Genomic DNA, 23,504 nt, shown 5'->3' on the forward strand with positions numbered 1-23,504 from the left:
AGTAAAAATAATAATATTAATTATTAATTTAAAAAAAATTTATTATTAATTATTATTTATTATTAAAAGTATTATTAAAATTATTATTAAAATTATTATTAAAATTATTATTAAAATTATTATTAAAATTATTATTAAAATTATTATTAAAATTATTATTAAAATTATTATTATTTATATATTTATATAAGCTAAGATATATATATTATATCTTTAACTAAATAAATTTAATTAATTAAACTTCTAGAATTTTATTTATTAACTACTTAAGCCATTATAGTTATTATTAATTATAGTTAAACTTTTTCTTATAAGAATAATATAAGTAATTTTAATTTCTTTAAGTAGTTAAGAATTATAAGTAAAAGGTTAATATTAGAAGAGAGAGCTATTATATAAAGGGGTTAGATTTTAACCTCTTTAGTCAGTTAAAATATATATTATTTATTATAAATAAAACTAGCTTTAATATATTATTAAAGCTATTAATAATTATATAAATAAATCTTATTAATTTAAGTCTATTAAGGCCTCTAGCTTAAAGTATAAAGCCTTTATTATTAAAATTACTAATATATAAATAAAAATATTTTAATTCTTATTTTAAATAATATAAAGTTAAATTATAATTTTTTTAAAAAATTAATTTTTTAATTTTTTTTAATTTTAATTTTTATTTTATTAATATTTTAAATATTTATAAATAGCTTTATTATATCATAAAATAATTTAATATAATAAATATATTTTTAAGTTTTTTCTAACTCTTATATAAGCTATATAAGTCTTAACCCTATTTTATAAATAATATATTTAAATTTACTTATCTTTTTATTATTAAAATAATAATATATTAATAATATAATAATTACTATTTTACTATTACTAATTACTAAGTAATTCCTAATTCTAACTTACCCTAACCTCCCTCCTCCCTCTAACGGGCCACATGCGAGCCTAGTATTAACTATTAATATAATCTTTTATTTATACTATACTCTATTAACTTTATGCGGCTATCACTATGGTTCGGGATTCAGGATGCGCTAGGAGCGAGGGGCGAGGTAATTGACTAGAAAGTCTCAGCAAGTAGGAAAGGAACAATACATTCTAAGGTGCTTAATCATACACGTCAGACGATGAGTTATCGCGGGGCTTTTGCCCACAACCTGCGTTAGGTAACAGTGAAGAAGGTATAACACAAGAGCTTTTCTTATTGTTTCTCGTACACGTGATGTCCAAGCCCAACATAAACCATTCCATTCTCGCCGATCTTCCTCCGTCTACCAAAAGCTTCTGCAGCGCTGGAAGGCTAGCATCCCAAGTCTGTCTACTTACGCTCGGAAAGGGGCTCGCCATCCCTGATCTTGCGCTCACCATACTTGGCGATGCGGATAGCATTCACGTTTATAAACCCAGTTGTGTCTTCGACACTCCAATCCATTTCAAGAGTGTCCTGCATTTCTTATGTTAGTTTTGATCCGAGGTGGTCCTCTTCAGGTACTCACCATGCTGCTCTCTTCTTCGCTGTAGAGATTGGATGTCTCGCTGGAGCGGCCAACGATGATAACGTTGCCCTTGTATGCCAGAGCTTCGACCTTGCCATCAACCTGCTTCTGGCTGATAGAGATCGCCTGCTGAACGAACTCGCGCTCAGGCGTAAAGTACATTCCCTGAAAAGATGTCAGCATTGTCTAATCCGACAGAGCTTGGAGAGAAGGGGCTACGCGCGTTGTATATACATTGCGCCCAGTCATCCGAGAGACGGTCGCGAATGATGCGCACCTTGCTATCCATCACGAGACCCTGAGCAATCGTTAACTGGAGTCCTATACTTATTAAAGATAGAGAGTGTTTGGATTGGCTCATGCTCAGGTGACTCTTGACTCCCTGGATTGGTATTGTATTGCAATGGGCAACGGCACAAGCCCAGAGCGCTGGTGAAGACTGCCACACGAAGGCCGGACTGCAGAAGCCATGGGCCTCAGGGGCTGAGGTCCAGCTGCTTTGGCCAGTAGCCTGAGCCCTTTAGGCTTTCGAGGGCTCTTGAGGCAGCCCCGCTTGTAAACGGCAAGAGGATTTTGACCCAAGAGACGACTCTGGAATCGCATCAAGGGATATCAAACACCGCAGCATGAGCCAATCCAATGCTCAAGGAGGTGACAATTTACCTCCAGGTTTTGATGCAGCTTGCGCAAAATAGTCAGGCCGGGGGTATCTGCATACAAGGTTAGAACATCCTATCAATATCCATGGGGGAGAGCGGAACAGGTGTCGCCTGCGACGGGGCCATGATCTACGTCGCCGGCCGCGCACACCAAAACATCGACAATGCATCCGCAACCTCAAAGGCGCGTCCAACAACAACAAATCATTAGAAAAGCAAGGAAATAAACGCGACTGACCGTAGCAACCACGAGATTTTAATCCTGAAATAAAAAAAAATTAGCAATCGCGTGCTGATGTTAAAGTTCCCTGAGAGTAGGCTTACCGATGAACCTCGACTCGACGATATCCTCGCGTCCAATACCTGGGACTACGTCAGTACTCGCTTAAAAGCCCTTCGGTTCGCAGTCCTACCGTTAGCACGGCCCAACTCGTTAGCCTCCTTGAAGATCTCTAAGGAGCCAGTAACGGCCTTGCTCCCAACTTCAAGCTTAACAGGAACACCCTTGTCAAAGTGGACGGTGAAGCGAGTAGGCTTGTCAGGAGCGTCTAGGGGATCTTTAGAGAGGCATTAGCGCAAAATCTAGAAGTGTGTAGGCTGAGTCGCCTCACCAACTGTGCGCTTCCACATATCCTTCGGGGGCTCCATGTCTGTTTGCTCAAGAATCTAGCAAGTTCAGGGTTAACAGGGCGCAAAGAGAGGTGTTCCTGTAGGAGGACTTACACCAGCCTCGTATGAGCAGTGCTATCGGGTCGATAGTCAGTATTACGAAGAAGCAATAGGACCTTTTATACATACGATGATGTTGTCGTCCATAGACCAGGGGGCCTTGGGAGTAGAGCTAACGGGGATGTTCTGCTCCTTGGCGAACTTGAGAAGATCGGCACGTCCCCTGCGGAATGATTAGCTTAAATATGCAGTAGTGAACATAAAAGGAGGCTTACTGGAATCGGTTGAAGAACGCAGGGATGCGCCAGGGGGCCAGAATCTTCATCTTGGGGTCACATGCCTTCCACGCCAGCTCGAAGCGGACTTGGCTAGAAGAAGGAAGTCAGTATGGTGCAAGAACGACAGAGGGCGACAACATATGTATCGGGATTATGATCAGGACTTACTCGTTGCCCTTACCGGTGCCTAGGGTTAGGGTTGCGTGTCAGCGACTGGATCGAACAGTAATGAGACCACTTGAACCACGACAACTTACATCCATGGCTGAGGATCGTGCAGTTGTTATCCTTCGCAACTTGCACCATTGCCCTGGCCAATACCGGCCGGGCTAGGCTTGTGCCGAGAAGGTCTTCAGGGCATTAGCGATGTCATCGAAGAGCGTCCGAGGTGAACCGTCTTACATTGTCCTTCATAGATAGCGTTGCCTGGTGGATTCCGTTAGTAAACCCGCTGCATTACTATAAACAGCCTGTGAAGACTTACACTGGATGGCGGGCCACACCAAGTCGTCAATCAGCTCCTGCTGGACGTTCTCGATGATCATCTTCTCAGCGCCGAGCTTCAGCGCCTTGGCCTTGACGGCATCGAAGTCTTCCTCCTGGCCGCAATCGCCGAGGAAACACACGACCTCATAGCCTTGAAGGACGAGCCACCTAAGAGTCATTGGTCAGCTCTTGTTAAACAATCCCACATCTTCGATGATTGTAGTCTCCACGTGGAGCTCGAAGACTTGACAGCGTCGAAGTCTTCTCCTTGCCGCAATCCGTCAGAAAGCAAGACATGGGGGCGCAGTACTTGAGAATAGTGGAAGTATCCAGGCCTGTCCATTGGTCAGAATATCTGATGTTGATGTTGATGATATTGCTTCTGGAGTTCTCAACTCACCGCCAGAGTAGGCACTGGACAAGGGTCAGTTATCTTGCTCGAACCAAAATAAGTAATTGAGTGGCAAATGACTTACAGGCAAACACGTTCGGGAGCCATGATGAATGTTGTCCGAAGTTTCGTGGATAACACAAGACGTTAACGTTGGAAGTGACTGATAGATATATCTCGACAAACTGTTGTTGTCGCGCGAGTGTCCAGATGTCAAGGTTTTTTAGACGCAGCTCCGAAGACGGCCGAAGTGAGTCACCGCCCGCAATATGTGGTGGGGCAATCTGTGCCGGCAAGTATCATAGAAAAACTTAGCATACCAAAGGGCCCTGACCCCGCTCGCGCCCATATATATATATATATATAGCTATAACTTTTACCTTTTAATATATATTATTATAATATCTAATTAATAATATTATATACCTAAGAAGACTAAAATACTTAGTATATATAAATTTATAAAGGCTAAAAAAATTATTTTTAAAAGACTAAGCGTTTTTTATATTATTAAATTTCTTAGAAGTTTAATTATTAGCTTTGTACTATATAGTCTTATTATATATATTATAATAACTTAAACTTAGAAGAGACTTATAACTAATTATAAATTTTTAATAAAGATAATCTTAATTATATTAAGGATCTTTTTAATAATAAAGACTTTAAAGCTTATACTTTTTTTTAAGCTTTTATTATTATTAAAGCTAAGATTAATAAAGATATTAATATTAAGATAATTTAAACCTTAGCTATAACTTAGTCTCTTTATAAGTAGCTTATTAAGAAAATTAATTTTAAAATTAATAAATAATAAAATAATTATTATATATATATATATATATTAATAAGGTATTTTAATAATAATTAAAGCTAAAAAACTAAAATATTATTTTTTTAATAAAATATATTTTAATTATAATAATAAGACTTAAGCTTATATTATTAAAAAGCTTAATATAAAAAAAATTAATAAATATCTCTAAGAATAATAAAAGTCTTAAAAAATAATAATAACTTTATTACTAAAAGGCTATTAATATTAAGTTTAAAAATAACCTTTATTAATATAATATACTTATTAATACTAATGAGTTAGGGCTCGGGCTAGCTGGGGAAAACACGTGCTTGGTCACGTGATTAACTAATTAAAAGAGGTATCTTCTGCTGCGGCTCTTAGCTAGTTATCTTTATATCCTTACTTTAAATTTAACCCCCTTTTTCTTCTGCTTATTAAGCAGCCCTCGCGGCCTCTAATTAGCTGTGGGTGGTCTATGTGTTATGTATTTATAATCTCTAACTAACTAATAATAAGCTTAATTAAAAGAAATATTATATAAAAATCTTTAAAATTAGTATTAAGTAATAAATTAAAAAAAGCTATAACTTTATATTTAAGAAAATAATAATAATAACTATAGCTCTAATTATTATAACTATATATAAAAATTAAAGAAAATATAATTTTAATTACTTTTTTAATTACCCTTAGTATTATATAGCTTTATATAAGCCTATAGAATAATAGGCTCATATATCCTAGCTCTTATAGTAGGGTAATATAAAGGAATTTTTTATCTCTTGCTACTAATACTATTATCCTAATTCTAGTAAGCTTTAGTATAATATAACTATTTTGCCTACTTAGCTTTATATAATCTAAGAAATTATAGCTATAATACTTAGATTTTAGATTTATTATTAATTAAAAATACTTAATTAATTTTGAAAAAAATATATTAAAAATATAAATATTAAAATACTAAGATTATTAAAAAATTAATATATATAAGCTAAAAGGCTTTAATATAAGAAATTATTAATTATTAGATCTATATAATATTAAAAAAGCTTTAATAAGTAAAAAATTTAAATAATAAAATAATTAATTAATACTTCTTTTAATTAATACCTTAATTTTCTCTTTATCTAGCTATAAAATTAGCCCTTTTCGCAACGCTGATTAAGGTAGGCAGCCAGACCCGATTTTTAGTATGCTGAGTTTTTCTATGATGCGGTGGCTGCGTACCACATACGCAGCAGCCTGGCACACAGTGCAGTGTACTGTGTCAGAAACTGTGCGGTTAGCCTAAGCAGGGGCCTAAAACAATGCCAAGCACTCAGCTCAGGCTTTAATCACCTTAGGTCACCTATGTGCTCAGGTAAAAGCAGAGCCAGCTCAGGCTTTGTGCTAAAAACGGATTTGGAAGGCACGAATTGTCGGGGGTGACTATTGAGGTAGTTACCTAGAACAACTCCCCTGATCTCACCTAGTGCACGTGATTGTCGTCACACGGCCCAAAACAGCTGAGCCAAAGTTCAACCTCCAAGTCTCAGTATAATCCCAGAACAAGTTCGACGATCCAGAACTGGAATAGAGCGCCGGTTGCTCTTGATCAAGAATGTGATGCGCCATGTACTCTGCCAGCAGAAATAAGGAGTGTGTGCTTCCGGAATGTCACCTATCGTTGGGAACAACACGACCCGGCGCGAGAGAAGGATATGCGAACGAGGCTCTGCGAAAAGAACAACCAAGAGAACAACAGGAAAGACCCTTGATCGTCAGTGGAAGCGCGAATGGTCGTATTCTTAAACATGGCTGGCACTTGAGAACCAGGGGCCGACACGGTCATGTCCCCAGCTCCCAACCTGTGTCATGAGGCAACACGGGCAGCCAACAAAGGATCCATCTATGCTGAAAGAGGGTTAACAAGATATTGATCGCAAGAATCACGACGGGCCTGCCGCGGCGTTTATTCGCTGCTTTTGGGTCTCGTCTCCGGGGGAGATGCAGGCCGGACGAGGGTAGCATAATCAAGGCCACCTTGGGCGATCTTTGGGCTGCTCATATCAGGGTCTTTGACGGACAACTTCGGCACTAACAAGGAGCCTGCAGTTTCTCTTAGTCCAGAGTTGCATTTGCACCGTGCCAAACTGGCTTAGCCCGGAGCTTGGAGAAACAAGAGCCGCAGGGAACAGCCAATCCGGGAATATCGACATGCTCTTTTCAGCACCCTCAGACTCAACTACGGCTACGCTAAACGCCCAGGCAATGCCTTGTGCGGGATGAACTCGATTTCCCGTAGTGTAATTATCGGCTCATTTCACGTATCAAGGCTTGCAAAGAACGACAGATGAGGGGAAGTGGACCAGGAGGGATTATCCTGGACGAGGATGCCCAACGTCATTTCAGCGATCTTGGGCCTGTTCCGTGTCCCTGGTGTTCCTATCTCAGCTTGCTCGTCGACTCTCCGAGCTGACTTGTCTTATGGGAACGAAGATCCCAAGGTTGGCAGCTGTCAGGTATCAGTGCCAAGGGATCAGGAGAACCGCAGGATCTGCGTGTGGTCACAGGCGGTGTTCGGCACTTGATCACACCAAGTACCCAGGGCAAATGTCCTGTTCTGTTCTTTTCTATGCGCACTCGCCAGCGCCATCAAGGGCAATCAAATTGATCAACGGGAAACCATGATATCAGGGGTATCTCAAGTCCAACATGGCCCTAGGCCAGCACAACACTGCCCAGGGGGACTCAGTCTGTCTCCTCCGTACTCATCGTCGCAATCACAACTCATCCCAACCAAGAGACCCCTACTTCTTCTTGCCTCCAAAGATCATGGCCTTGAGCTTGTCGGCGAGGCCAACTGGGGCCACAATTGCAGGCTTCTCAGTCACTAGCTTCTCCTCCGACTTTCTCTCGGCAGCAGCAGCCGTCTGAGCGTTACCAGCACCGCCTCGGCCGGTGTGGTAGTCTCGGCCGTCCATACTCGGCCGAACAGCAGCGTCTGGAATGATGTCCTTGTCCCTACGCTCGGTGGGCTTGGAGCCAACGTCGGAGATGTTTCCGGCGCCTATGATTAAGTTTAATCGTGTCAGCGGCGCGAAACAATGCTTCTTGGTCAAGAGTGCAATTGAGAGACTGCACGTCGGAACATGGAAGCAAAGGCAGAGGGTGTACCATGCCTGAGCGAAGTTGACGCCAGCATATGACCAGAATTCTGATGGAAAGGACCAAGGAAAGTCGTCAATACGTACCACCTCGACCGGAGCTGAATGCGCCGTCACCATGGCTACCCTCGACACCTGTGCGAACGACCTCGCCGTCGATATACTGGGTGTCGTCTGGCTGGAAGTTGCCTGCGCCGCCGCGGCCGTGAGAGACTTCAGCTGTCATATTTGCTAAAATGAACGGGTTGAATATTGCGCTTCGGATCCGGATATCTTGCTGTCAAGGCGTGCCGTGAGAGATGACGGCTGCGCGAGCGCAGGGCATGGCGACAACTTATAGCTGAGGCCGGGGGAATGGCAGCTCAGCCATCAGGTTAAGCTTGTTTTCTGAGAACAGGTACAACCTCTGATAAGGGCTGGTATTGGATGAACTATGGCATCATGGCAACAACCAAACCCGTTATCTATCAGCTTCGGAACGATATCACTATCTCTTATCAGTCGTCACAAGCACCCCCGGACTGCCACCAAAGAGGCTGAAGCCACTAAGAGCCCAGTGGGAGCCACTAGATGCGGGATGGTTCAGCGCGTGCGAGGCCCTGGAGGCTAGGCGCCAAGCAAGGAGCCATGAGAGACGAGAAGGGGTGTGGCAGTGATGAAGGCGAAGGTAGCCAGTAAGAGGCCGCGCTTGGGTCTCTGGTTACGTATCCGAATTTGGTGAGTTCAATGGAGCTCGCCCCCATATCGGGTGTGAGACGGACTGCTCATCTCCATCTCCACGGCCACGAGTCGTCTTCTTGTCTTGGCTTGGCTTGGTTCCGGGCTTATCAGGAACCTTGCATTTCTGACATTGGGTCTCGCAATGGCGGAGAAAAGTGGGATTCCCCAGTTTGCCTGGGCAGGGCATGGGGGGAGAGGGGAGTTTGCAGCGCAAGATGGAGATGAGCCTGTCAATCTTCTGGTCTGTGCCGTCTCCGATCTTTTGGCCTGTACTCGCTCGTTGGTCCGTGGAGTTTGGGGGAGAAGGTGAGTGACCCCTGCTCGAACATCGCTGCTGAAACAATACGAGCACACGACGGAGATGGTTTCCCGCACGATTACCTCTGAGTATCTTCTGCCAAGTAACGGACGGTCAAATCTAGCACATGAAGAAACGAATGCTGGCGATATCTATCCAGCATGACAAGGGGGCATAAGAACACCATGGGGTAGTAAGTATCGCTCGTAGCAACTCGAATTCCTTGAGACCCGCTAATCAATGTTCAGGTGGGATTTATCTCAGGTGTCCTTCCAGACCTGATGGTTTATTCGACTACTACGTATTTCAAAGCATCCAATCTGTTCCGGCCTCATGTAGGCAGTGATGGATAGGTTGAAGTGCCCAGACGTGCGTACCAGTCTCGCTCACTTCGATGCAAAGGCTACCTATTCCATCAAGGTCAAGCAAGCTACGAATTAATACAGAGTCACCCCAGTCTTTTCCACGAATCCTGCCCTGTCCGTTTAGACGTTCAGCTCAACAATCCCGGACTCGTCGAGGTAGACGCTGTATTTGGCCAGCTTCTCATCAGCCAAGCGCTCAGATGGCCGAACAGGCAGTTTGAGGGGCAGGGGTAATTGCGTGTACGTCGCTCGCTCACCTCACTTCATTGCAGACATGGGGCTGATGATGAGGTTGTAAGTCAAGCTTCATTATCTCTTGTCGAGAGAATTTCACAATCAAGTGACACCAATCATGCACGTTGCACAAACGTTGCCTCGACTCACTCAGGCAGCACTCACAACTCCATCATGGGGAAACATGCATCCATCATGAATATGAATACCTACATATCCAACAATAATCCAATCATGGAAACATGTCTGTTACACTCCAGCAAAATACCCAGAATAGCCCAGTACGCAATACATCATTCTTACTGATCCGCCGAGTCCCATCCGCCACGCTGCGCTGCGGATCATCCCCAACAGGCTCCTTGATCCAGCTGCTCGGTATCTGCGTAACAAAGTCGTACCAGTAATCGCCGAACAATCGATATCCCTCGTTCGTCGGGTGCACGCAGTCTCGCAGGTCTTGGATAGGATACGTGGAAAAGTCCACCGCCAGCACGTGGTGGCCGGCCTGCCGCCGCTCCTGAACGACACCCGGGATCAGGGCCTGGTACTCTGGCGTCTTTGCAACCTTGGTGGTATCGCATGTTCCGACGATGACTGCGACCAGGATGACTGCGTCCGGGCACGCCTTTATCATCTTGTCGATGAGCCTACCCAGCCGCTCTGCCGCGTCTGCTGGGGTTTCCGCCTGTGTGAGTCGAGATCTCGAGTTCATGTCATTTGTCCCGGCGTGGAGGAGGATGATGTTAGGTCTCTGATCAAGAGAAGGGCCGATCCTGTCACTTATGACCTGTATCGTCTTCCCCGGCCAGGCCGCCTATAGAATTGAGTGAGCGCAACGTCTCAGTCGCGAACGGGAGCACTTACAAAGTAGCCGTCCGTCATTGTACCCCCTTCAACCGTGCCCGCAAAGACGACTTCATCCTCTGTTGACGCCGAGTCAGTATTCACGCGTGGCCGAAGAAAGGATCCAACCTACCCGACAAGTCCTTCTGGAGTTGACGCCGATAGCCATCACCATCACCACCGTCCTGTTCGCTCTTCCACCCAGAAGTGATCGAGTCGCCAGCGCAGAGGATACGCAGCTTCGTCCCCGGCTTTACCGGCCGGCCTGGCTCAGTGGCAGTGTAGTTGAGGACATCGTAATGCGAAAAGTTGCCACTGGCCTTGCCAACGCTCAAGGTTTCCTGCTTGGCCCGAATCTCTGAGGATGCTATCACTTGGGCAATGGTCACGCAGAGCCATACAAGATGCCACATTCTGACATGGTACAAGATGAGCATACAATGCAAAAGAGGTAGCAATACAAGACGTGTCCCAAGAAGAGTGATGACGGATGCTATGGAAACAAGTACTAACTAACTTGCGCTGCAGCTGAGCTGCAGATCTCGCGTGGATAAATAAGCCGGCTCGGCCTCAAGGATCATGGAATCTTCTCTGGCACGTACCTGTAATTACCTACATGGGAAACCTCTTGGCCTTGTCGTAAGCTGCGGGCCTTGCGTGTTTCCGGTCAAGTTGTTTCAGAGCTCTCAAATGTTGGTTCTGGAACCAACAATTAACCCACCGGATACGCCGGGTTTACGAGGCAAAGCATCCATAGTGACGGCGATGATGTCCATCTGTGGGTCTTTGCCATGGATCTAAAGGGGCGTTCTGTCAGAGATAAATATAGTAATTCGCCGTCATGCCAGACACGTGCGTTCGATGCAGTTTGCTCATACGTCGGGTAGCCGACTTTAGCTTTGGTTAAACTGAGACAAGAGCATTGAATAGGTCTTGATAACCATGCAAGATAACGATCAAGTGTGCGAGCCGAAGTCTCGAAAGCTAATTCGAAAGCCCCTTGAGCGCAGGCCGCAAGAGGAGCATTGTGTCCGAACAAGGTTTGTTGAGGCAGTGTTGATGCATACAAGCATTAAAACGAGATCATCATGCATCATGCTCTGTAAACACTCATTTGCTTGCAAAATGCCGAGTAAATGGTTGTTTACCCTATCAATGGAAGGCATGAATAGTCAAAATCTCAGCAACTCCCTTGTTATGCCACTCAACTACCAAGGTTCTTCAGACCTCACATGAGTACATACCAATAGTCATTCTTTAAGGGATGCTTGTCATTTTGGTTCTTCCTGAATCTCTTAATCCTATCCATAACCTGGCCTTCTCCCGCTCGCTAATTTCACTCTCCAACCCGGTAAACACACTTGGCCAGATGTAGCCATCATCTATCAACGCCCTTTCAACCGTCACCTAAACTCCGTGTCATGCTCAATTCTTGCCATTCTTCACGCACTCATGCCCTTCCAGCCCGGCCAACCTGTAGGATCTCGCCCGTCAGCGCCTCATCCCCCCGCAGCACCGGCCACGAACTTCCGTCCGACTTGGCGAGAACCAGCTCCAGCTTAGTGCCGAGGATCTTGAATGAGGACTTCTCTGTGTCGATTGACGCAAAGAGGGGTACCTCGGCCGTGTATCGCTTGGGGGTTGGGTCGGTTGTCGTGAGGTCGAGGTTCACTTGCTTGGTCTGTAGTTCGACCTTGGCCGTCTCCTTGTTGATCTTCTTGAGGAAGAAGGAGGCGATGACGTTGGCCGGGGTCTGGTAAAAGTCGTGCCTGTACATTGTGAGCATCACGGTTGACAAGCCCTCGAGAATCCAACACTTACCGGACTGTAGTTAGAACCTCCTCAGCGCCGCCATTGCCGTTGCCATTCTTTCCACTGCCCACGAATAGATGCTTTGTCTTGGTCTTGCAGCCCTCAATCTTCATGAACTGGTCAAACTCCAGCACCCTGCGCTTGCAGCAGGAGTAACCCTTGCTTCCCTCGTGGAAGATGGGCACCCCAGGGTGATGCACACACTCTTCATCATCTCTAGAACTGCCCTTCTTGTAGACTGCGCCGCAAGTCTTGCGCTTGCAGGCAGCGCCATCGGGGATCTCGAGGCTAGGGTCGTCATCTTCGGACTCTGGCGGCGGAGGAGGCGGAGTCGGAGCGTGCTGGGCAGTCTGGATGGGTGTGCGGGAGGGAGCAGCAGCGTTGAGGGCGTCGATCTTCTGCGCGAGGGCAGCTTCGTCCTCCTGGGGCTTCTCCTCCAGCTGGGGAGGCTTGTCGGTCGTTGAGTGTGTACCTGTGGTGCAGGGGGGAATGTCCATGAACTCGTCAAAGGTCAGGACTCGAGGCTTGCAGCACTTCCATCCTTTACATGATGAATTAGCGTGTGCGTGGGTAAAGCATAAAGGTTGCTTCTTGATGAATCCAATGCTTACCTTTCTGCCCCTCGTGAAAGATTGGCGGACCGGGGTGGTACTCGCATTTCTCATCAGCATCGGTAAACTCCTTTCCACAACCCTGATGGACACACTTTTGGGCCATCTTGCAGATTCCAGGTGGGTATAGCTCTATGATCTCTCGAAGAATTGCAAACCCGTCTGTGAATAAAGGGGAGAGTAGAGATTTTGGGAGTTGTCGAGTCTGTGGGGTGGGAGCTTCTAGAATTCCAGCGATGACGATGCTGGAGAGGGAGCTTCAGGTCCACCGCCTTCCTGTTTTGGTGCGGGGTCAGTGATGGATGGTTGGCAGTTTGGTGCAGCTGAAGATGAAGCTATCGACCCATGTTGTTATTCCGTTTTCAAGCCATTGACATTCCAATCAAGAAAACTCATTTCTCTAGCCAGATTGATTGTCATTATTTAGCGCGGCTCATCATGTTTGCCACTCGTCGCCTCCTCCAATCCACCAGAATCACCTTCTTCACCCGCGACACCTGCGGCCTCTGCACCCAGGCAAAAAGCGTCCTCTCCGATGTCTGGGACAAGCGGCCATTCGCCTACACAGAAGTCAACATTGACCTTCCAAAGCCCGAGTCGAAGAAGTGGAGGGACCTCTACGACTTTGACGTCCCTGTGGTAGGCAAAACGTAATCACAGCCACGCAATCCGTTCACACGCGCAACAGATACACATCAGCAAGGCAACGGCACCAGAGGAAGATCCTGCCAAGGTCGGCAAGGCCATCAAGCTGATGCACAGGTTCACAGTCGATCAGGTCGAGGCCCAGATGGACAAGGCCGAGAAGAGCTAGCTAGTATCATTTGTAGCCGATAGAAGCGTACATATGCCTGTCCCCTGAATCCCATCAATTTCAATGTAGGGTAGTTAGTAATCGCCGTTTTCAGGATGTAAGTTTAGAAGCCCGAAGAGTGGACGCTGCCGGGCATAAATCATCACGGGACCATTGCGAATGAGCTTGAGGGTGTGGTTGCGCTCTTGTTTCTCACTGCTTGTTGAGCGCTCGTCCTGTAGTGCTATTCACAAGCTAGATCGCATATACTATGCATTTCTAGCAGAATTAGGGCCTCCCTTCGGCAAAGCTGAGCTGCTCCTTGGCCACAACGCCCAGCGCCGTGTAGTCCGTCACGACATTCATCATGTCAAAGCCCTGGTCCGCGAATAGTTTTGCCTGCTCGCCTCCCGTGCAGTACACTCCCGTCTTCTTGCCGGCTTTCTGACCTGCAGAGAGCACCTTGGCGATGGCGTCTTTCAGCTCCTGTGTCATGACGCCGTTTATAATGGGATGACCAATGTTATTTCCTGCTACGAGTCAATACGGTTTGCAAAAGCTGGCGAATGTCTAAAAGAAGCTGACCTAGATCAAATGGCCCAACAAACAAGACATCGATACCCTCAACAGCGGCAATCTCGTCAATGGACTCGAGCGCCTCCTTGGTCTCAATCTGGACAATAGTCAAGAGGGAGTCGTTGGCCTGCTGGAGGTAATCTGTGAAGGAAGGCACTGGGTTGAATCGCTCTGGGGCAATTGGAGAGCCGAAGCCTCGTTGGCCCAAGGGTGGAAACTTGGACGACTGGACGAGCTGTCGAGCTTCTTCGGGAGTTCGTAGCAACGGCACGACTATCTAGATCAAGTCAACACCCTGAATGCCATATTTTAGGCTCAACACCTACACCATGGGCTCCGCTGTCGAGAGCACCTGAGAAAGGTTAGCCTCATCTTCAAGTAGTGTGGTATATCTTCTGAGGTCTTACGCTTCACCATCCAGCCTTGGATGTCGGGCAATCTCACAATGGGTGACACTCCCAATGCTGCAATCGCCGGGACAGCATCATGCATAGCGCCATCTAAAGGCTCATCAGCGGTGCCCCTTCATTCTCTCGACCAAGAATCCCCACCATCCAAGTTTCCATGCTCGCAGTCAACCAGGACCCAGTCAACCCCAGACCGCGCCAACACTCGCGATATGTTTGCGCCGGGGAGCATCTGCCAGGCGCCCATAGACTTTCTACCCTCTTTGAGCGCCGTACGCAACCGGTTCGACGCCTGCATCGTGGTTAGATGTCTCGCTGTCCCCCGCAACCGTAGTGAGTTGCCAGCAGTGAGAGCTGGTCTCATTCGGAGAGCTGTCGATGACAAGAGCTTCATGGTGGACCTCTTCTTAGCAGTAGAGTGAAAGTGTAATTTCAAATACGCCAAGAGGTTAGAGCGACAGAAGAATATAGAAGATGTAGGGTTTTCAATCGTTGAACATTCAACCTCTTGAGTCCTGTATAATATATGTACCCATGGATGTAGATCCCAGGCACAACAGCGTGGGGGGTGCTATCAGTGTGGGGTTCTGGGGAAGTTGTCAGCCGATCAAAGACTGCAGCCAACGCCGCATCTCGGCTTTCACAGCCGTGGGACTTGTGTCAACGCTTGTCATAGGGCGTCAATGACTTGGGGTATCTGCTTTTCAATTTGTAACTGCATCAACTTGCGTGTAGCGTGTCTAGTTAGCCACTTGCTGCCGGATCTAGACAGACAGACAGATAGATAGCAATAACTGCCGCCAATCCCTTCACAGCAGGCTCTATGTCTGGCATCTCTAACTAAGCATCTGCTGCTACTGCTGCAGCCATCTTGACGTTTAGTAACATCAGTGAGTATGACGCTCTGCTTTCATTGCCCCCTCAACCAATATCATGTTTTGTCAGAAATCCAATGCCAGCGCCCAACCTGTCTTGCGCCAATTCAATTGCCCGAGAGTTCTGCACAACTAGCCAACAATCTGTCGAGGGCAGCTGTCCATATGGCGGATGGTTCTGGCAGTGTCAGTTGTGCCGTGCAAGGCGGTCCACTAGCCAGTAGAAGCTTGAACCATCCTAGTGTTTGTGTGAATTCATTCATCATCACGTTCGAGTATTAATCCTGGAGGCACCTGCGAGCAGCGTTAGCAGTGAGAGGAGAGCCGAGACCATGTCGTTTGCGTACCCCAAGTAGTCCTCCTTGATGCTGCCAATAGCCCACATCTCTCCGACCTCGGTCCTGGTACCAATGATTTTTACGCGAACGTGGGTATCGGGCTCAATGACTGTGTCCTCATTGTTGGTGAATTGGGGTGGTGTCGCGTTGGGATCCCACTTGATGTCGCTGGGAATCAACTGTGCCGATGGTCAGAAGGAGGTCACCTCGGCGCAAGGCTCAACATACATGCGCTGATACAAATAGTTGCAGTGGTCCTGCTCGAGCAAAGAAACCCTGAGGGTTGATCGAGTACACGACTGCATCGACCTGGGTCGTGTCAGACTCCGGTATCGTCAAGAGTCGGCAACTGCAGCCTTACCGTCTCGCCCTTGAAGGGCCGCCATACGACGGCGCGATAGCCAACTGTGAACTCTGCGAGGCCGTTTCCAGGGAGGATGCGGCCCTCGGAGATGTCAAAGGTGTCCATGATGGAAATGATGAAGTAGCTGCCGGCGCATGTGCCCTCGACGTCGGTTAGGAGCTTGTGTGTCACGAGATCGTGCATGTTGCGACCGAAGAACGATGGGTGCAGGGTGACCCTACGTTCCAGATTGTAGAGAAAGAACATGATGAAGGGTATAGAGTCGTATCGTGTCGTATCGGGGACGAGTTTTGCGACAAGGGGCGTTCAGTCGAGAGTCGAGATGGAAGCAACAAAGATGAGATAATTGAGGAAGCACAAGATCTAGCCGAAATTTATCGTTGGAAGCGGTTATACGATCGTTCGAGAGGCAGCGACAGGTGCGCGCGCGCGTCGTTGAAAGGCGTAGAGGAACAGCAACGGAAACCGGACAACGCGCGACGACGGTTTGCGGTTTTTGGGAGATGGAGAGGGAGGAGGACAAGGCGGAACGAATACAAAGATAGACTTCACGTCGTCGCGTCAAACTAGGGCCGCAAGCCTAAACGACACGGGCGCAAAGAGTGGCCAGGTGATAAAGGATGCCTGGTGAGATGCAAAGGTTTGGAGACATTCGACGAGGCTGAGAGGTGTTGCTGGCGCAGCAGAAATATTTACCCAGTCAGAGGCCGAGCTTGTCGCGCCTCATCTTGGTGGAGACTTTTCATCAGCCACAGGAGTGGCAGACAAAGAAGTGTGGCTCATGTCTTCTTTTTGGCTCTGGCATGGCATGCACAGCGAGCGGGAAGGACTGCAGGTGCGGCAATTCCCAGCTCCACCACGGCCGGGCCTTGATAGTGACGGCCCGGAATCAGGCAATGCAAGTCGGAAGAGGCCCCCCAAGCTGACCATTCAGCTGCTGCAGAATGTAAGCCGGCAGTGAGTGACAGACAACATCAACAACCGAGAGGGAGAGGTGTCTACCCTGGATGGTGGCCTCCAACGTGGGTATCAATCAATTGGCGGGTTGAAGTGGACGGCAAGAGCGGAGAACTAACAGTACTGGATGGAAGGGATCTGAGGTTCGGCGGTACTGTCTCCGTGTCATCATTTTGGAGGGATGGATAATACGAGGGAGCTGTCAGTGGAGGCCCCAAAGTGCTCGCACCTATCCAGTCCCCGGTGCCATGGATACCGGTAGTGGTACGATGGCCTTTAAGCGACGCTCCCCAAAACCTTGTCCCCTTGCAAAGAAAAAACCAAAAAACCCGGGGAAGAAGCAAGGGGCAATGGCAGTGCGCAACCAGTAGGCATGATTCCAGGTGCCCTTGGCGAGTTTGCTCTAGTCAAATGAAGGGTCTGATGAGTTTGGAGAATGGGCACACGACCATATTATAACATGGGCATGGGCATGGATAGACAGACAGACAGACATGGGATGGAAGGAAAGAAGCTCCAGTTGATCCGAGGCACGGACACGGACCCTGCCCCACATGGGAAGGTGCAGGTGTGAGGTGAGGTGCGCTGTGGAAGGTGCAGGCAGGTGCAGGCGCAGGCGCAGGTGCCCCCAAACCTGGAAGTGTCCCATTGCTAGTGGACACAGAGTGAGAGTGAGAGAGGGAAAAAACCTAGCACATGCCCGCCAGGACAACACAGCAAGTAATTCATCCATTCATTCATTCACTCACTCATTACCGGCCTGGCCTGCGACAGACGCTCTCACTCCATTCACTTCCAACCTCCCTCCACCTCGGCCTCTTCCACCTCCTTCACCTCCTTCCCTTTCATCTTCCTCCTCCCCCTCCTCTTTTTGGCTTTCGTCTGTCTGCATCTTTGGCTTGTTCGCTTCTGCTCTCTCCTTTTCTACTGCTCCTGTCCGTAACGCGCCACCGTACCGTACCGTCCAATAGGCCTCGGCTCATTCTCAAAGAGAGTCGGTCACCTGGCTGCACTGCACTGCGCTGTCTTTATTTACGTACCTTCTCCTAATTACCTGGGCCGTGACGATATCAACATCGCATCATCGACCAGGCCTTCGTCTCCTCTCCGCCTTATCCCGCCCCGGAATTTCCTAATACCGCCAGATCCACAACCGCAGCCAGCTTAGGTTCCAGCCAAGGTCTCGACTCAACTCGACTCAACTGACTGTATCCCTATTCTATTGCCCAGTTGTTGGATCTTGTCCTTTTCTGCTTGCGTCTGTCGTTTCGGTTTATCTCAACTGCCGCCGTCTTCTCTGCCAAGCCATCGCCCATCATGTCTCTAGACCTAGAGCAGCACTTGACCTTTGTAAGTCCCTCACACGGTCTTTTACTGCTCAAGCTCTATTGCGCTTGAGTCCACATCGATGTCATATCTCGAGTCCGCTAACCATGCTCTGTCCAGTATGGTGCTTACCACCATAACTCGATCAATATCGCCATTCACATGGTCTGCGTTCCTCTCATCCTCATCTCGGCCTTTTGCATGGTTCGTCTTATCCCTTGGTCTCTCATTGCTGATCACTCATTTACCGCGAATATCTGCTCACCGGTACTTGTAGGCCACATATACTGGCACTCTCATCCCCACACCATCCTGGCTCACCATCCCCTATCTGGAACTCAACCTTGGTACCATCGCCGCCAGCCTCTACTCCCTGCTGTATTTGCTCCTCGAGCCCTTTGCTGGATTCCTTCTGGCCGCTTTCTGCATGGGTGGTGCCGCGTTTGGCAACTACCTGCGCCAGCAGAGTCCCGAGACGACCTTCCAGGGTGCCTTGGCCCTCCACATCGTCTGCTGGATCTTCCAGTTCATCGGCCACGGCACCTTTGAGGGTCGGGCCCCTGCCCTGCTCGATAACCTCATTCAGGCCATCTTCCTTGCCCCCATGTTTGTGTGGCTCGAGATGCTCTTCATGCTTGGTTACAGGCCCGAACTGCAGGCTCGTGTGAACAAGAAGGTTCAGGTCGAGATTGAGAAGTTCAAGGCCAAGTCCAAGAACGGCAAGGCCCAATAAAGGGCGGTGCCTGGATCTGGCTTGCAGCGTCGTCCTTGAGCCCCATGTCTTGGCAGGCGGTCAATTACCCAAGGATGCGAATGCATGTCAGTTCAAGTGCCCAGACAAACCGCGATTCGAGCCCACGAGCCTGGCCGAACCGCCATCAACATATGAAAATGCCGACTTTTGTGTCGCATCTTACGGATGGAAAAGTCCGCGACGGTCTTTGGGCCATTATTGGAGTGCAAGGTGGTTTTGGTGACCTCACCCGTATCATCTTCTCACACGCTTCATGTTTACTATAGCAGTTTTCATTTGCTTACACGGCTGTTAGGTTGCTTTGAGAGCCACACATTATCAATCAAATTCAGCATGCACAATTTGGAGAAGGAATCTATCTATCTGTACGGTGAACGGGGTCATGTTGGCTGGCGTCTTGAATGCCGCCTGGAGTGTACGGAGTTGTTCTTGATAATCAAGTTAGCATTTAAGAAAGCACCATCTATATCTATTTATGCCATCATCTACTTCCCACGCCCCCTATTACAGATGGACTTGTTCCGCAACGGCCAGTCCTCAATGGGCTTGGTCCTGCAGCTCTCGCAGGCCCTATTCACCCGCTGCAGAGGGTTGGGCAAGTCGTCGCAATAGCAAGGTGGCCATAGGCAGTCTACCAAAGGACTCAGACAGTAGTAGTTTCTTCGCGGCGGTACCCTCTGACATGGTATGCGCTCACGACCCATGTGGCGACAATGATATAAGGACATCTGATAGCACATTTTGGAGCTCCTGCGTTCCGCAGTGTCCACGGCCTTGTTGTGTTATTGCAGGATAAGCGGATGATGGTAAAGATACAGATCTACGGGATATTAAAAGTTGAATGTAAGATGAAAGAGGTCTGTAAGAGGTCGCAGGGATTTCTGCTCTGGCAGGAGGCCGGCCATACCATCATATTTATGGAGGTTAATGGAACACCAACGCCTTTGTTCGTCGAGCACCCAAAAAAGCCATGGCAATGAACAGAACACCAAGTGTGCTTTGGGTTATTCTTCACCAATGGCACCAGAACAAAGAATCATGTGTAAAGCCAGCACAACAAACTTGTTCTATTTAGGGTGGCATTACCAAGAGCTACCAAAGCTTATGCCGGAAGACGAGTAAAGATATAACTATCTATTTCTAAATATTCACGGGGTAATTAAGGCGAGGCGTGAGTGTAATAAGCAACTGATACGACATTTTGATGAAATAAATCCTGACTGACTACTAAGCTGGCTAAGAATGAAAATAACGTTTGCTGAGAATAGTGAATGGATCCTTCTCTCCCCTTTCTGTCCATCGCTTTTTCTGTCCAACTCCTCCCCTAACATCCAACTGCCTCATCAAGCATCACAAACCGAGTCCCTAAGCAGAGACAGGGTCAACGGCAGCAACAGCCTCCTTAGTCTTTCCCGAGGCATCCTGAGCCACATCCTTCGCATCACCTGCCTTGTCCTCCACACCCTTCTTGATCGAGTCAATGGCAGGGAGCTTGATAGCACCACCCAGGACGGCCGCAAGAATTTCTTTGAGCTCATCGGTAGGAACATTGGCAGCGGCTTCGTGGTTGTTTGCCACCTCGCGCTTGTCATTGCCGCTGTCCTTGCCCTTGTTGTCGGTCTTGCCCTTCTTGGCACCCTCAAGCTTCTGCTGAATGAGGGCCTTGATGATCTCAGGAGTGAGAACGATGGGGTCTCGCCGCTCAACAGATGCTCCGTCGGCGATAATAGGGTCCACAAGCTCCTCAGCCTTTGGCTCCTCTCGCTTTCCTGACCCCTTGGTGAGCGGCAGGAGGTTGAGGCTAAGAATTCTGCCAATGCCAGCCACCTCGCGCTCAGATAGCTCCTGTCCATCTCGCTTGCCAAGACCACCCAGCAGACCGGCGAGCAGTTCCTCAACAGACAGTCCGGCAATGGCCTCCTCGCGCTTGGGGAGGGTCTTCTTACCACTCTTGCTGAGTCCGCCTAGAAGACTAAGAAGATCCTTGACAGAGATGGGCAATCCAGCGATAGCCTCCTCACGCTTGCCAAGTCCGCCCAGAAGACCAAGGAGGTCTTCAAGGGAGATGGGCAGGGTAGCCTCCTCGCGCTTGGAGAGACTCTCTTCGCCACGCTTGCCAAGTCCTAGGAGACCGAGGAGATCTTCGAGAGAGATGGGTAGTCCTGCGATAGCCTCCTCGCGCTTGCCAAGTCCACCCAGCAGACCAAGGAGGTCTTCAAGAGAGATGGGAAGTCCAGCAATGGCTTCCTCGCGCTTAGAAAGCTCCTGGTTATCTCTCTTGCCAAGCCCGAGCCCCTTCAGAAGAGCGAGAAGGTCCCCGACTGGTAGCCCAGCAAGAGCCTCCTCGCGCTTGGAGAGACTCTCTTCGCCACGCTTGCCAAGCCCTAGGAGACCGAGGAGATCTTCGAGAGAGATGGGTAGTCCCGCGATGGCCTCCTCGCGCTTCCGCTTGTCGGATTCCTTCTTCTTGTCGTCTCCGTCTTCACCAGACTTTCCGCCAGCCAGGGCACCCAGCTTTTCGGTAAGGTCTTTGGGAAGATCTCCAACGGCTGCAGAGCCACTGGCACCACCGGTCAAACCACCAAGCTTTTCAGTAAGCTCCTTGGTAAGGCCACCAGTCGCGCCGCTCACAGTATCAGTGAGCCCCTTGGTAAGTCCTCCAACGCCTCCGGAGCCGCCGGTCAGGCCGAGAAGACCATCTAGGAGTCCACCGAGGAGGGCTTCCTCACGCTTCTTCTTGTCGGATCCCTTCTTGTCGGCACCGTCTTCACCAGATTTTCCGTCCGTAAGCCCACCAGTTACGTCGCCCAGCTTCCCGGTGAGCTCCTTGGTAAGGCCTTCAGCGCTGCCGGTAACATCACCAAGCTTTCCAGTAAGCTCCTTGCCGAGTCCCCCAACGGGTCCAGAGCCGCCGGTCAGGCTGCCGGTAAGGCCGCCAAGCGCACTGAGGAGCTCGCCGAGGAGGGCTTCCTCGCGCTTCTGCTTATATGCTCCCTTCTTGTTGCCCGTGAGCCCACCAGTCAGACCACCCAACTTGTCGGTAAGGTCCTTGGTAAGGCCTCCAGCGCTACCGGTGACACCATCTAGCTTGCCAGTGAGACCCTTAGTAAGGCCACCAGTCACGCCGCCCACGGTGTCAGTCGCGCCCTTTACAGCTCCTCCAACGCCTCCGGAGCCGCCGGTCAGGCCGAGAAGACCATCTAGGAGCCCACCGAGGAGGGCTTCCTCACGCTTGGAAGGCGCCTCACCGTCGCGCTTTTCCTGGCCGCCGAGTGATGCAAGGAACTTGTCCAAGTCAGCCGTAGCTCGTGCAACGAGGGTGTCATCGCTAGCCCGTGGGCCGAGGCTACCGCCCTTCAAGTCGTCGAACAGGCCGGCTTCCTCGCGTGCGGATAGGCTAGAGTAGGTAGATTCGAAAGGAGCAGCCAGAGCGCTGCTGAGGAGCAGGGTGAGGACGAACGAGATGGACTTCATTTTGCTGAAAATTGACGAAGTAAAAAGGGAGTGGTATGATCAAGAGGCTGATGAGTTGACTGAAGGAGAGACTAGAAACTTTGGGAGCAAGTGCCAAAGTTCTTTGGGTGAAATAGTGATGAGGGTGGTTGAAGTGGTTGTGATGGTGATGGTGATGATGGATTTAGTTCTCCAGGCGAGTTTGCTGCCATCTTATAGCTACAGCTTTCGAAATATCCGGCCATCAATCGATTAGTATAGACTGTTGTCTCGGTGCGTTCTCGGTGCCATGATCCACGGGTTAGTGGTGAAGAGCAATGAGAGCTCTATCGATATTGACCGAAGGTGCAAAGCCTGCGACATTTTGCATGCGGGTGTGGAGGGGGATTTCCCAGGGTGGCAGGGTTGGAGTGATGGACGTTGCTCAGTGCCATCATGGCTAGTCCTGGGAGAGGCTACTCTGCGAGTTTCGAGGGAGTATGACTTGCAGGGACATCAAGGACGGAATGCCGACTACGGTCATTCATGATGAAGTTCTCGGTGATAATCCTGTCTTTTGAATGCCAAGCAGAAACGGCCTGGTTTCTACGATGACTGTTAGACACCGCTTGGTATCCTTCACTTGAACGGAATTGAGATCATCTGAGACCCAGCACACGTGAGCCGATAGCTTCGGAACAGTTAGGTCCAGCAGCGCCTGCGCCTGACCTTCTAGCAGCTTTGTTCTTGGCGATGATAATGTCTATGTTGCGGCCGTTCTGCTGCCTTGTGGGTACGGTTTCTGAAGGAGAGAGATGCCCTTGGGGCGGCTCGTAGCTGGAACGCGGGAGACTCTGTAT

At 48.7% G+C, this 23,504-nt stretch overlaps 9 protein-coding genes across 9 annotated transcripts; 2 read left to right on the forward strand and 7 right to left on the reverse strand.

Annotated features, from left to right (window-relative positions):
- Nucleotides 1–1,330: 1,330 nt before the first annotated feature.
- On the reverse strand, nt 1,331–4,099 carry NCS57_00061200 (Argininosuccinate synthase; the record flags this gene model as incomplete). The annotated part of the gene is made up of 18 exons (XM_053050695.1): nt 1,331–1,456; nt 1,509–1,673; nt 1,732–1,806; nt 2,172–2,218; nt 2,406–2,429; nt 2,492–2,530; nt 2,581–2,724; nt 2,779–2,833; nt 2,891–2,911; nt 2,966–3,059; nt 3,112–3,204; nt 3,283–3,301; nt 3,372–3,464; nt 3,517–3,540; nt 3,599–3,768; nt 3,911–3,935; nt 4,001–4,014; nt 4,077–4,099. The coding sequence occupies 18 exons, from the start codon at nt 4,097–4,099 to the stop codon at nt 1,331–1,333; spliced, it is 1,251 nt and encodes a 416-aa protein (XP_052919210.1).
- Nucleotides 4,100–7,582: 3,483 nt separating this feature from the next.
- NCS57_00061300 (uncharacterized protein) lies at nt 7,583–8,192 on the reverse strand (the record flags this gene model as incomplete). The annotated part of the gene is made up of 2 exons (XM_053050696.1): nt 8,027–8,192; nt 7,583–7,842 (listed from the first exon to the last, which is right to left on the reverse strand). Exons 1-2 carry the CDS (start codon nt 8,163–8,165, stop codon nt 7,583–7,585), a joined length of 399 nt encoding a protein of 132 aa, XP_052919211.1. The 5' UTR covers nt 8,166–8,192.
- Nucleotides 8,193–9,788: 1,596 nt separating this feature from the next.
- On the reverse strand, nt 9,789–10,836 carry NCS57_00061400 (SGNH-hydro domain-containing protein; the record flags this gene model as incomplete). The annotated part of the gene is made up of 3 exons (XM_053050697.1): nt 9,789–10,370; nt 10,421–10,479; nt 10,533–10,836. The coding sequence occupies 3 exons, from the start codon at nt 10,834–10,836 to the stop codon at nt 9,789–9,791; spliced, it is 945 nt and encodes a 314-aa protein (XP_052919212.1).
- Nucleotides 10,837–11,849: 1,013 nt separating this feature from the next.
- On the reverse strand, nt 11,850–13,021 carry NCS57_00061500 (uncharacterized protein; the record flags this gene model as incomplete). Its single annotated transcript, XM_053050698.1, has 3 exons — nt 12,823–13,021; nt 12,221–12,752; nt 11,850–12,168 (listed from the first exon to the last, which is right to left on the reverse strand). Exons 1-3 carry the CDS (start codon nt 12,926–12,928, stop codon nt 11,850–11,852), a joined length of 957 nt encoding a protein of 318 aa, XP_052919213.1. The 5' UTR covers nt 12,929–13,021.
- A 167-nt stretch (nt 13,022–13,188) lies between these two features.
- On the forward strand, nt 13,189–13,636 carry NCS57_00061600 (Glutaredoxin-like protein; the record flags this gene model as incomplete). The annotated part of the gene is made up of 2 exons (XM_053050699.1): nt 13,189–13,461; nt 13,511–13,636. The coding sequence occupies exons 1-2, from the start codon at nt 13,261–13,263 to the stop codon at nt 13,634–13,636; spliced, it is 327 nt and encodes a 108-aa protein (XP_052919214.1). The 5' UTR covers nt 13,189–13,260.
- A 267-nt stretch (nt 13,637–13,903) lies between these two features.
- NCS57_00061700 (HpcH-HpaI domain-containing protein) lies at nt 13,904–14,992 on the reverse strand (the record flags this gene model as incomplete). The annotated part of the gene is made up of 5 exons (XM_053050700.1): nt 13,904–14,145; nt 14,201–14,468; nt 14,518–14,543; nt 14,599–14,691; nt 14,743–14,992. 5 exons carry the CDS (start codon nt 14,990–14,992, stop codon nt 13,904–13,906), a joined length of 879 nt encoding a protein of 292 aa, XP_052919215.1.
- A 759-nt stretch (nt 14,993–15,751) lies between these two features.
- Nucleotides 15,752–16,421, reverse strand: NCS57_00061800 (uncharacterized protein; the record flags this gene model as incomplete). The annotated part of the gene is made up of 4 exons (XM_053050701.1): nt 15,752–15,767; nt 15,821–15,990; nt 16,040–16,120; nt 16,173–16,421. The coding sequence occupies 4 exons, from the start codon at nt 16,419–16,421 to the stop codon at nt 15,752–15,754; spliced, it is 516 nt and encodes a 171-aa protein (XP_052919216.1).
- Nucleotides 16,422–18,449: 2,028 nt separating this feature from the next.
- Nucleotides 18,450–19,191, forward strand: NCS57_00061900 (uncharacterized protein; the record flags this gene model as incomplete). The annotated part of the gene is made up of 3 exons (XM_053050702.1): nt 18,450–18,482; nt 18,579–18,662; nt 18,736–19,191. The coding sequence occupies 3 exons, from the start codon at nt 18,450–18,452 to the stop codon at nt 19,189–19,191; spliced, it is 573 nt and encodes a 190-aa protein (XP_052919217.1).
- A 1,386-nt stretch (nt 19,192–20,577) lies between these two features.
- Nucleotides 20,578–22,686, reverse strand: NCS57_00062000 (uncharacterized protein; the record flags this gene model as incomplete). The annotated part of the gene is made up of 1 exon (XM_053050703.1): nt 20,578–22,686. The coding sequence occupies one exon, from the start codon at nt 22,684–22,686 to the stop codon at nt 20,578–20,580; it is 2,109 nt and encodes a 702-aa protein (XP_052919218.1).
- Between the last annotated feature and the right edge of the window lie 818 nt (nt 22,687–23,504).

The sequence above is a fragment of the Fusarium keratoplasticum genome, chromosome 1 (genome assembly GCF_025433545.1).
Source record: "Fusarium keratoplasticum isolate Fu6.1 chromosome 1, whole genome shotgun sequence".
NCBI classification, from domain to species: Eukaryota; Fungi; Ascomycota; class Sordariomycetes; order Hypocreales; family Nectriaceae; genus Fusarium; species Fusarium keratoplasticum.